The 12,079-nt window shown below is 35.5% G+C and overlaps 2 protein-coding genes across 2 annotated transcripts; both read right to left on the reverse strand.

Moving 5' to 3' along the window:
* Nucleotides 1–165: 165 nt before the first annotated feature.
* On the reverse strand, nucleotides 166–1,468 carry LOC132189268 (Tetratricopeptide repeat (TPR)-like superfamily protein). Its single transcript, XM_059603928.2, has 3 exons — nucleotides 1,038–1,468; nucleotides 748–920; nucleotides 166–610 (listed from the first exon to the last, which is right to left on the reverse strand). The coding sequence occupies exons 1-3, from the start codon at nucleotides 1,425–1,427 to the stop codon at nucleotides 436–438; spliced, it is 738 nt and encodes a 245-aa protein (XP_059459911.2). The 5' UTR covers nucleotides 1,428–1,468; the 3' UTR covers nucleotides 166–435.
* A 5,683-nt stretch (nucleotides 1,469–7,151) lies between these two features.
* On the reverse strand, nucleotides 7,152–10,988 carry EBF1 (EIN3-binding F box protein 1). Its single transcript, XM_059603930.2, has 2 exons — nucleotides 10,873–10,988; nucleotides 7,152–9,908 (listed from the first exon to the last, which is right to left on the reverse strand). Exons 1-2 carry the CDS (start codon nucleotides 10,895–10,897, stop codon nucleotides 7,987–7,989), a joined length of 1,947 nt encoding a protein of 648 aa, XP_059459913.2. The 5' UTR covers nucleotides 10,898–10,988; the 3' UTR covers nucleotides 7,152–7,986.
* Nucleotides 10,989–12,079: the final 1,091 nt, after the last annotated feature.

A 12,079-nucleotide genomic window follows, 5' to 3' on the forward strand; every position in this document is an offset into this window, starting at 1 on the left:
GAGTTGACAATTCTTGAGACGAAGACTTGTTAACCTTGTATGAACTTAACACGAGATTAGTAAATTCAACATGAAATTAACATGTTAATTAAAGAGTAACTTGTTTAATTAAATGAATTTGGATTACATGAACCAAACGAGTAGAGGAGCATGAGATAGATAATGCAGCCAAGCAATAGAGACAACAGGGTGGAAGCCAAGTATCTCTTGGAATAGGATTAGATAGGGAAATCACAGGCCACAGGAAAAGTTGAGTTGAAAACATCTGTGAAGGGCAAGGAGGAGAGTAAACCTTCAATACAAGACAAGAATGGTACGGGGGGAATGGGAGTGGGGATAGAGATAGGAATCTGTAACAGGATAAGGAACCCTTAAAACATTCCAGGATAAAAAAGTTAAAAATCACTCTCTGCTGTGTAATAATTAATATATGGTTTAAGCTGAAGGAGGAGCCACCAAAACAGGTGTCGGAGGACATCCTCGGGATACATTGGCCGGAGATGTACATTTCAGAGTGCCGCTTATTCCATAATCTTCATGCTCATCATCATCATCATCATCTTCTTCTCCGGCATCCCAAAGATATTTTGCATATGAAGCAAGAACATAACTGCATCCACAACCGAACCATATTTACAACATCAACAGATGAAAAAACAAACCAAACCCAGTTGATAAAGGATATGCAGAAGACAATATTTAAGGAAGTCGATGAAAAAACACCCAAATTTCTGTCATGGTTTTTACCAGTCATGAGGGGCAGAGTGAATGGCTTGATCAAAGTAGGACTGAGCACGAGGAGCATCCTTATGTCTCTGCCATATCAAATCCCCATAGAGACACAATACATTTGAATCGCTCGGTTTAGCCAGAATTGCTCTTTCACAGTACTCTTCAGCCTTCACAATATCACCTCGTACCTGAACCCAGAAACCTCAATAAAACACACCCAAAATGAAGCCAAACGACAACCCAGAAATGAATTTAATCGTTTAATTTTATATTATTGCATATCACTCTCGGGGTCAGGGGTTTACCTCTTTTAAAAACCTGGCATAGTTTCCGAGGAGGAGAGCGTCACCGGGGTAGGCTCCGATCATCTTCTGGTAATACCCCTCCATGCTCTCACTCCCATTATTATCCCATTCCCGTTTCCCTTCACTCCCATCTCCACCACCGCCATTCCTACCACCACCGACACCGCCGCCACCACCATGACACCCTTCATCCAACCCCAGAGAGTCCCTCAACGACGCCGTCGCCATCCTCGGTAGAGCCCGACTCCAGGGCCTGAGGTTGCCGTCCGACGTCGTTTTACAGGTCTTTATCGTCGACAGAGACATGGATACGGACCGCGTGATCGTGAACTGGTAACCCATATCCGATTCCGGAGTCAGGATCGGCGCGGAAGCGCTTTTCAGAAGCATTTTCTTATTTTTCTGTTGTTTTTTTTTCTTTACTATTATTATTTATTATTTCTTCGGTCTTTTCAATGTATTTTGTTCAGCAGGCATTTTATAGAAGATGGAAGACACGTCGGATATTTCTCGGCTCATTGATCGAGCGGTGAGACGGAAAAGTCACAGTACGGGAAACACGTGCTCTTTTTCAAGCACGCGTCATTGCGAGCGGTGGGCCCTCCTCGTAGCTGGTTGACCCTCCGCGCACTGCCGCTAAATTTAAAGCTTTTTTTTTTTTTTTTCTTTTTATCTTGGCGTCCATTTAATTTATATTTTTGTTGAATTGGCATATTTTATTTATTTTACTTCAATAAAAATATACTTGAAATGAACGGGAAAATGCAAGAAAACATGTTTTTCTTTGGTAAACATTCCTAAATTTGTAAGTCTGTTATTAAGAATGTGTTAATAAGTTATAAAATATTTTTCGTTTGCATATTATTTGATCATATTTCTATTTTTTTTTTTTCACTCTTTTATTTGTCAATGATTAAAATTAGAATTAAAAAATAAAAGAGAATATCAACGCTTCCCGAAATAAATGATTCATCTCTATCAATAGACATTCAAAAACCCGAATAATAGACTACTCACTGCCGATGCTAAATGACAAAAATGCACTTAAAAAATTATTATTATTATTTTTTAAAAAAAAAGAAAAAAAAAGTGGTGACACTATCGGTTTGGTTTGCGGAATAAACCCTTGAAATTGAATGACTATTTTTATAGAATAATTATTATTTTATTTGGTAAGAGTTTATTCGTAAAAATAGTTATTCCCGTGAGAATTACTAATCCCTTATACACAAGAATAATTATTCCTCTAAATAATGAGAAAAATAATTATTCCTTAAAGAATTAAATACATTTTTCACGAACATCCATATTTTTTTTCTTTAAACTTTAAAAAAAGAAAAAAGAAAAAAGAAAAAACAGAATATAAAACATGAAAATTAAAGTGGGTGGCCGACCACCCACTATATTTTTTAGGTTTTTTTTTTTTATTTTTTATTTTTTATTTTCTAATATGAGTTGAAAAAAAGAATTAATGTAGGGTTTTTAGTAATTTTGATTCAATTCCAGCTAAAGCATTCATGTTATTACCAGACTAAAGAATATGAATAACCATTCAATTCGACTTTTCTTTGTTCTCAATAATAACTATTCCCTTTCTTAATGGAATACGCATTTCGCAAACCAAACAAAGCGTCAATGTTTTTTTTCCTCTATTTTTTAAGGGTATTGTTTGTCTTTTTACAAGACAAAAGAAAACATTACAAATTTTTGGTAGTTTGGAAGGAAAAATGCTTCATTTCTTTCTCTTGTTCTTCTTCTATCCTCCCACTTATAAAAATCAGTATTTGATCTGTGAGGCTCACATATGACCCCACAACTCCAATGGTGATTTTAAAAATTAGAAGAATGAAGAGAGGATGTATAGCACATCTAATTTGAAAGATATTGATGTAATCTTTAGTTTAGAAAGACATTACAAATTAAGTGTTAATTTGAGGACATATGTGTAATTTGCTTTTAATCCTATCTAGAAGGTTAACCAATTTTTTTTTTTTTTTTTACTTGACCTTTAAAAAATAGTTTTTCGAACGTTTATCCTTTTACTGTCTTTAAAAGGTTACAGTTTAAATGACATCATTATGGGTAAAAATGTTCAAAGCTTATCCAATTTACTCTCATCTCTTTTCCGACTTTTTATGTGTGGCGGCGCCGTAGCTCCATTTTATTTCTCATTCCTTCCTATCTACTCAAATTTTGATTGTGGAGGCTTCAACTTCAAGGGATTTGGCAGCCGGCAACAACAATAAAGAACTATCATTGACTTACTAATTTTATAAGAAATTAGTTAGTTTTTTAGTTTTTTTTTTTTTTTTTTTTTTTTTTTTGTAGTAACCTTCACTTCAGGAGAGGTAATTTACAGTCGATTGAACTACCCATTAGAGACAAGAAATTAGTAAGTTATAATTAAAGAGTTTGACTTATTTAATTAAAGGGGGTAAATTATGGTTGACTTATATAGTTTTATACCTACTATCAAGGGTGGTGGTTCAATAACTTAAAAAAATTCTCAAGTGGTTAGAGTATGTACTAGGGCGTTAGTTCGAATTTTCGCAATGGAGTATTTTCACATATGCTTGATTACTATTTGCCACCTTGGATTTTCATTGATATCCTGATGAGGCTGGGTTTAAGTCAGACTTGAGAGAGTGTTTGCGGTTCTTACTATCTAGGCTCTTCCTATGACTTCCAGCGTTTAAGTGCTATTATGGTCACACTTAAGTATGATAGCTACAATTGGTATCTCTGACCTACCATTTTCACTCCCAAACCCAAAATACAAAGACGAATAACCATCGCTCATTTGACCCACATTCATAATTTCTTGCATGGATGTGATGCAAACATAAGCTATAAAAATAATTATTCATTATTTTTTATTTTGTTGAATCACAGTGTCTTAAGTTTTCTAACCCTAGTGTCCTCAATGAGCAGTTTAATTGGTTGGAGATCACGTTTCATAAAGTGGAAGTCTCTAGTTTGAATTCCTCTCTCCCTCTTGCATGGACATGTAAGAAAACAAAAAAAAAAACAAAAAAAAAAAAAAATCTACAAACCTACCATACTATTTACCATGTCTAGTAAGAATCTATTTCGTACACAAGTATAGTAAATAAAGCCCAATAAGTCAATATTTGGGCCTATAATTTTAGACTATATAGCAACTAAAACTCATGATCAATGGTTTCTAATGAGTAGTTTAATCGGCTGTAGACCATGTCTTATGAAATGGAGATTATTTGTTCGAATTTTCTCTTCTCTTACCCTTGTGTAGACATGTAAAAAAAAAAAAAAAAACTCATGATCAATGTAACCCAAAATAAATAAATATTCTAACACTTTATAGAAGAAATTTATAAAAGAATATATTATTCATATCACAGAGTAATGAATACCTCTTTTTTCTCATCGTCAACCTATCAAATCGATCAAGCCCACCTTATACAAAAGAAGAAAAACCATTTCACCATGATTCATTTGGGATCTGCCAAGCTGATTTTTTTCAACTTATTATATGATTTCGTAAAGTAAAAGACACAAAGAAACAGATCCCACAAAAATTGGGTCAGAATTTCAAAATTTTGACGGAATCAGATCCCACAAAAATTGGGTCAGAATTTCAAATTTTTTACGTTAACTTTGATATGTTTTTATTAAAAAAAATTTACTTTAAATTCCTGAATTATCACGCGATTTAAAAATATTTTTTCAATATTTGAAACCTCTTTTAATTAGACCCTTGAACTTTTAACTGCAATCAATTTGAACAATTCCAAAGTGAGACAATGACGTTTATATTCGACTTTTTTATAAAATTTCGAATTTACCTTAAATTCCAAATTATTAAAAAAAAAAAAATTGTAAAATTAAAATCAAGGATATTTTGATTTTTTTAGGTTTTGCCTTTGAAGTTACCGGTTAAATCTGATGGAGGAGTTCAAATTGATTACAATTGAAAGTTCATAGGTCTAAATCGAGAGGATTTGAATATTAAGGAGTCTTCTCAAATTCGAGATAATTCAAGAGTTTAAAGTGAAGTTATCCATATTAAAGACACATGTAAAAATTGCATGTATAATAAAAATAAATGTCAATTTAACAAACAAAATAAATTTTTTTATTTTCAACTTAATTTAGAAGAAACTTTGTCTTTTTCATGCTAACTTCCTTTAGAGGATCTTCATCAATCTGAATTTTTCTTTATTTATTTATTTTTTTAATAAAAGTTGGTTCGTCCTTGGTGCTAATTGGTCTCTATACATTGTATGAAAAGTTGCATGACAAAACATGATGGACAGCTTTGGAGACATGATTTGAAAAAGTCAAAAAATAGTTAAAACAAAAACGTAGAATCCCATAAAAATAATAGTCAAAGTCCTAGGAATTAGGTGGTGGAAACAGGATCCTACAAGGAAGATACGATGATTACTTACTTTATTCCATACATACTATTTCCTTCCAACAACACCACATTTTCCTAATCCTTCTGCACCAACATCTATGACTCTTATCAATGTATCTAGCTATCTATCCATCTATCAATCTCTCTTCCTTTCTTCTTCATCATTTGCGGCTACACTTGCTCTCACAAAATGCACACGTTTCCCGATGAACCAGATGCAACGTTCTCAATCCCACTCGAAACAAACTAAATATAAAATTATTAAGAAAAAAATATAAAAAACTCATCAAATTAACAGTTATTTGTGATAGAGCTTTTTAATGTTCAAAATGTACTAAAATAAATCATTAAACTATCAAAATGTATTAAAAAGATCACTTTTTTTTTTTTTTTTTTTTTTTTTTTTTATATTCCTATAATACCGCTATTCTTATAACAAATTAAATAATTAAAAAAAATTAAAAACCAACCAATTTTTTAAAAATACAAAAAAATAAAATAAAATCAATGGTCGAATAAAAACAATTTTTTAACGAAATTTGACTATAAGGACTAAATTATTATTTTTGGAATATCTCAAGAACCTTTTATTTTACTTTCATACGACGTAAAACAATTTGTAATTTAGGCCAATTACAGTGACTAATTATTTATTTATTCGAAAAAACTTTTTTTTTTTTTTTTTTGTATTTATTCGACCATTGGTTTTTTTTTTTTTTACAATTAGTTTATTATTTTATTTGTTAAAAGAATAAAGGTATTACATGAATATAAAAAAATAAGTGACATTTTTGATACATTTTGATAGTTTGATAGGCTACTTTAATACCGTTTGAACATTATAAGGCTCTATCATAAACGATTGTTAGTTTATGATACTTATTTATATTTTTTTTCCTTTATTAAATATATTGAATTAAAATTGACATATATAATTTTATAAACATATCTCAAACATAACTTAAACCTACCTGACACGCGATTGCCATCTCTACTCCAAATGCCAAAAAAAAAAAAAAAAAGAAGAAATTTCTCTTTCATCTTTATTCAACCATTGAATTTGCAAGACTAATTGAATGTGTGGGATCCTACAAATTCAATGATTAGATTAAAAAAATACTAAATATCACCCCATTAAATGAATATTTAATACTACACTTTCATCTAACCTTATCTCATTAAATCTAATGTATGTGACAATGTCCATTACCCACAACACAATTATTGTCTAGCAATCTACTTAGAAACGAGGGTTGCATGTGAACCCTCTAGCTACCAATTTGCTGTGCTGGAGATCCTTATCCTCAATGATCTCTGTTTAGTGATTATCACTCCACCTGGAAATTATAACCCTACACTCCAATTGAAAATCAGCTTAAATCTCTCTCTTACTTCGTTTTCAAGTTTCCCATCAAAGGAAATAATGGAATTCAGGGACTTGATTCCAATAGAAGTGAAATGGTTGAGCTAACTTTTCCAGAATTTTTGCCAACAAAAAAAAACTATTAACTCCATGTTTTGCATGTCAGAGAGCAGTGGCAGCAGACAGCTAGCACATGACAGCATACAGTATACAGTAGGCCTCAAGTTGTCACTTATACTTCCAAGTGTCCCAGATTCTGATCAAATACGGCAAATCATTTGATAATTGCATGCAGAGCAAGAGTAAAAAGCAAAAGGCACACGACAGAATTCAATTCATTGACAGCTAGATCGAAATACAAAGACTGCAAATTTTTATTTATCTTCCCCGGAATAGGGTGGAATGCATACAACACAAAGGGCAGATAACAATTTTTTCATTACATGAGGTTGCAGAGCAGAGTTTGGAAACAATCGAAGCCTTAAAAACCAGGAGCTTGGTGAAAAAAAAACAACCCTCCGTGAGGAAGAGGTTGTCATGGCAGACTATGTATAAACCCATCTGCCACGGCCAAAGCCCCAGAAACACAAGGCATCAAAAATTTCAAACTGTCAAAGGCAAACCATCACAGTAACTGACCAAGGAACATAACCTGCCCTTCGAGGAAAACAGAGACCCAACCATCACGTGCAGAACACAAAGGTTCAAAAACGTGAAAGACTCGGTAAAATACAATAGACAGACTCACAACTGGCGAAGAAGTGTAAAAAAGGACTTGGAAGGGGAGAATAATAGCCTAGCACATGCATGAAGACTAGGCTAAAAACACCAGGTGCTGACACCCAGCAATACAAAAACCATGACAATTAGAAAGAAACCATATAGTTTCAGAACTCGGTAACTATGTTCTCAGGGAAATACAGCCATGACAAAATGAAGCCCCATTACTTGGAGCAAAAAAACTGGCAACAGATTCCCAATAAAGGAAACCTGTAAAAAGTGTTGATGGCTGTACTCCCTGGAAAAGGGAACCGGGTGACTGAATTACTGAAGACCCATAGCTGATGGACCCAAAAAAATACATAACCTGCTACTAGCAAAACCCGAGTGGTATTCTGAGACCTGATTAGTTCAACCCCGTCCTTCCATGAATCAAGAATGGGGGGTTTCAACACGTCATTCCCTGCTTAGTGAAGGATGTCACACCTCCATAGCTGCTCCACAAGCAGGTCAACTGTGCTAATGCTGGTTGCATTGCAGTGTTGGAGATTCAACCCCATGAGGTTCTGACCCAATTTCACCAAGGCAGGCAAGCTTTTGTCGGTTATCAAAGAGCAACCTGAAAGTGAGAGTATCTGGAGATTGAGCTGGTTTGCCCGGGCCAGCGCTGCAATCCCACAATCTGTGATCATGCACTTTGAAACATCAAGATCACCAAGCAATGGGCAGTTTTCTGCTATTGCAACCATGCTTGAATCACTGATCTTCCAACAGCCATCTAGATTTAGCATTTCAAGAGTCCAACCATGCAGCTCGGCCAAAGAAGAGACCACTTTGTCTGTCAGATTCACGCAACCACCAAGATTAACCTTTACCAGACCAGCCTCAAAGTTCTCAAGCAGTGGGAGAAACCCAGCATCTGTTATTCCCTGAAGCCCACTCAAATCCAAATGCTGCAGTTGAGGACACAACTTCCCCAACACTGCCAGGCTAGCATTACCAAACCCAGGGCAGCTTTGGATGGACAATGATCGCATGGATTTGCAAGGAGATGGCAGATGCAACCCCATATTTTGATCCTTAATACCCAAGCAGTTCACCATAGCAAGAGCCTTCAATTTTGCACCACAGTTTAGTAAACCAAAAAACCCAACTTGGGTGATCCTGTGGCACTCTTCCAATTGCAGGCTCTCAAGTGACCCTGCAGCTTTGGCAAAAGAGACCAGCCCACTATCAGATAACAACGCACACTTGCGGAGACAGAACTGTTTTAAATTTGGGCAACCTTTACCCACAGCTTCAAGTCCTGTATCTGTTACCCCTCGGCAGGATGTAATTGAGAAGGATTTCAATTTCTGCAACCCATGACCATTGCTCATGACCCAGAAGCCCCTTTCACTCACATTTGGAAGGCTAATGAGGGCAAGATCAGTTACAGCCTTGCCATAGTGTCCAATAACAGCCAGAGACACATCAGTAATGTTCAACGCCTGCAGCTTCACCTTAGTTAGGACATAAGAGGCGGAAGCTAATAAACTAGCAACACCTTGATCTCCAACAAGGGGGCAATCTTTAATGGAGATGGACTTCAGATTGGGGCAGCAGCGCCCGATAGCTTGCAGGCCTTCATTCCCGATTTTTGAACAGGACTCTATTGTTAAATCAGTCAGATTAGGACAGTGTTTGGCAACTGCAAGCAAAGCCTTTTCAGTAATTTCAGGGCACTGGCAAAGTTCAAGCTTTTCAAGCAGGTGACACCCATTAGCAATCTCACACAGACCTTCATCTCCTACAGAAGAAAGATTCCACAGAGAAAGCACCCTCAGAGAAGGGCAGCCACGGGCAATTGCCCTGAGACCAACGTCAGTCACCCTGCGAGCAGAATTGCTTCCCTGGATCATAAGCTTTCCCAAACCACCACGACTAGCAGTTCCAACAGCAATGGCAGCAAGTCTAACATCTGTTGCCTTCTTCCCTTCCAAGCTCCTAGAAAGGTATCCATCACTCTCAATTTCCTGATCTTCGGCCTTATTCTCAGCACTCTTTGCCTTGGGCTTCAAATATTCAGGGGTTGAGTTGCTGCAGAGTTCATCCCTACAGATATTGCTTAAAAGAGTAAGCCAACGCTTGGAAACAGAGGCACAGGCACTCCTCTCCTGGCCTCCAGGCAACCTCCTGAAGATCTCAAAGAGGCATTCATCTGGTAGAACATCAATAGAGACCTGCTTCTTCTGCTCAACCCTTTCTCCACTGAAGACAAACGGAGCGCTAATGCGAGACCTCTTGCGAGAAGGAAAATAGACATCCACATGACGACCAAGTGACAAAAAGAGGCTAGATTCCTTGGGGTTAGGGTATATTGACCCCCGACGGCAAAAATCATCATCTCCTGAGAACCCAAAACCAATACAATTCAGACAAAATATTCTAACAGAATAATCCAAATAATATTCTGCATTCAATAATTTTCACAATCCACATCCAGATGAATATCAGAACGTGTGTATGTGTCAATTAAATTTGTATACAAACAATTAGTGATCCCTTATGTACAGCATACTTACTCAGAAAAGGTAAAGAAGAGAAGAAATTACAGAATTTCTATATTAGAATTTTTGCTATAACGGCCCAACAGAACATAAATACTCCATGCAGCTTGCCTAACCCAACTATTACATTTATAGGAAACAAACAACATAAATCATGAAACTCACTACTTTCCTTTTCCCTCTTTTCTTATAAACCAAAAAAATCACGGCTCCAATACCAACACAGCTCCATAGACTAAAACAGAGATCATAATCTAAGATCTCTTATCAGATCCAACATAAAGAAGCGGTTATCTCACCTCTAATACATAAATCCAACTACATCTACTTCAACAAAATAAAAATTTTCTTAACAAAACACCAACATAAGACTCAAAAGTCATATGATCAACACTAAGAACACCCGATCCAAAAGTAAACCCGCTCAACAAACTCAACAAGAGCTAACTGTAATCATATGAAACCCACAAACAGATAAAAGCTCTAAAGTAAAGCCTTAAATTACTCAAGAAACCATAACCCAAAACATCACAGAGACCAACAAACCCGCCTGATCAACCACAAATTTACGAAACAACTAGCCCGATATGTCCATGAATTTCACAAGAAAAGTTGACCCAACGATCCAACAACTCCCAAAACCAACGAGACCCATCTCAAAAATCAAAACTACGTATCTGATTCTGATCTACAACCATACCAGCTAAACAACCTCAGAAACAGATATTTCAAACACACCCACATATATATTCAACGTAAAAACATGAAATTTGAAACAAGTAGGTGAAATAATCGAAAGCTTACCACTGAAACCGAAGAGCTTAGACATGGGTGTAGCTCAAAAAACCGCGGGAGGTCGAATCTGCACCTGTTTCCACCCGATAACCCTCCGAAGAGAGCAAAAAAAAGACACCCAAAGAATACTAAGGCAGACAGGACGACGTAGAGAGCTTCAAAGCCGGAGTTCATGAGAGATTTGGGATCTAGGAGGACATGAAAACCCTATCAGATAGGGCAAAAAGAGAGGCGAGGAGAACGAGGGAGAAGGAGAAAGGAGTGGAGAAAAATGAACGGTGGGGTGTGGGTCTATCGGTAGCTTTTATTGTGAGGGGAATGGGGTTTCTGTACATGACGATACACGCAAGTGTCACCACATGCAATGTATTTGTGCCTAGAAGTGGGGTTTCTCTGTTATATTCTCCCACCAAATAAAAACCAGATTCCAGGTAGCGGTTTTCTCGTTTTTGGTTTTCGGTTTTGCTTTTGGAAGAAGGTGGGGGTTGTTTTGTTTACATGGAAATTTAGCAATGTATTCCATCTCTTTTAACCTATACGCCAAGTTCAACTAATAAAATCACTCCCATAATATAAATTAAATACCTTATATATATATATATATATATATATATATATACTATAGCATTTGGCAAATATAAAATTCTATAGTGCAAAAAAATACTAAAAAAGAAGTTATATCCAGCTCTCCAAATCTTTTTGCACAATGCTCGTATCCCTCAATAAAGCTAAATAATTTTCTGTTTATTTTTCTTTAAAGGATAACTTCATTGAAGACATCTAAATTTTCACTCGATTTGACAAACCCCTTTTAAACTTTAAAATTTTTTAATTTAGTCCCATGAACTTTTAATTGCTCTCAATTTGAACCCCCCGTCAAATTTAGCCGTTAGAAATACTACAAAAAACCAAAATATTCCTGATTTTTGTTTTTTTTTGTTTTTAATTTTTTTTTTTAAAAAAGTTATGAAATTAAGGGTAAAGTTAGAATTTTATAAAAAGGTCAGGGGTAAAAATGTCATTTAACGTTTAAAATTTGACGGAGGGTCCAAATTGATTGCAATTGAAAGTTTAATGGACTAAATTGAGAGATTTTGAAGTTTATGAGGGGTTTATCAAACCAGATGTAAGTTTAGGGGATTTCAGTGAAGTTACCCATTTTTTAAAAATAATAATTGCTCAATTCTCTCTCCTCTCAAATGGATTTGAAGGGGAT

The sequence above is a fragment of the Corylus avellana genome, chromosome 9, assembly GCF_965113065.1.
Source record: "Corylus avellana chromosome 9, dhCorAvel1.hap1.2, whole genome shotgun sequence".
Taxonomy (NCBI): Eukaryota; Viridiplantae; Streptophyta; class Magnoliopsida; order Fagales; family Betulaceae; genus Corylus; species Corylus avellana.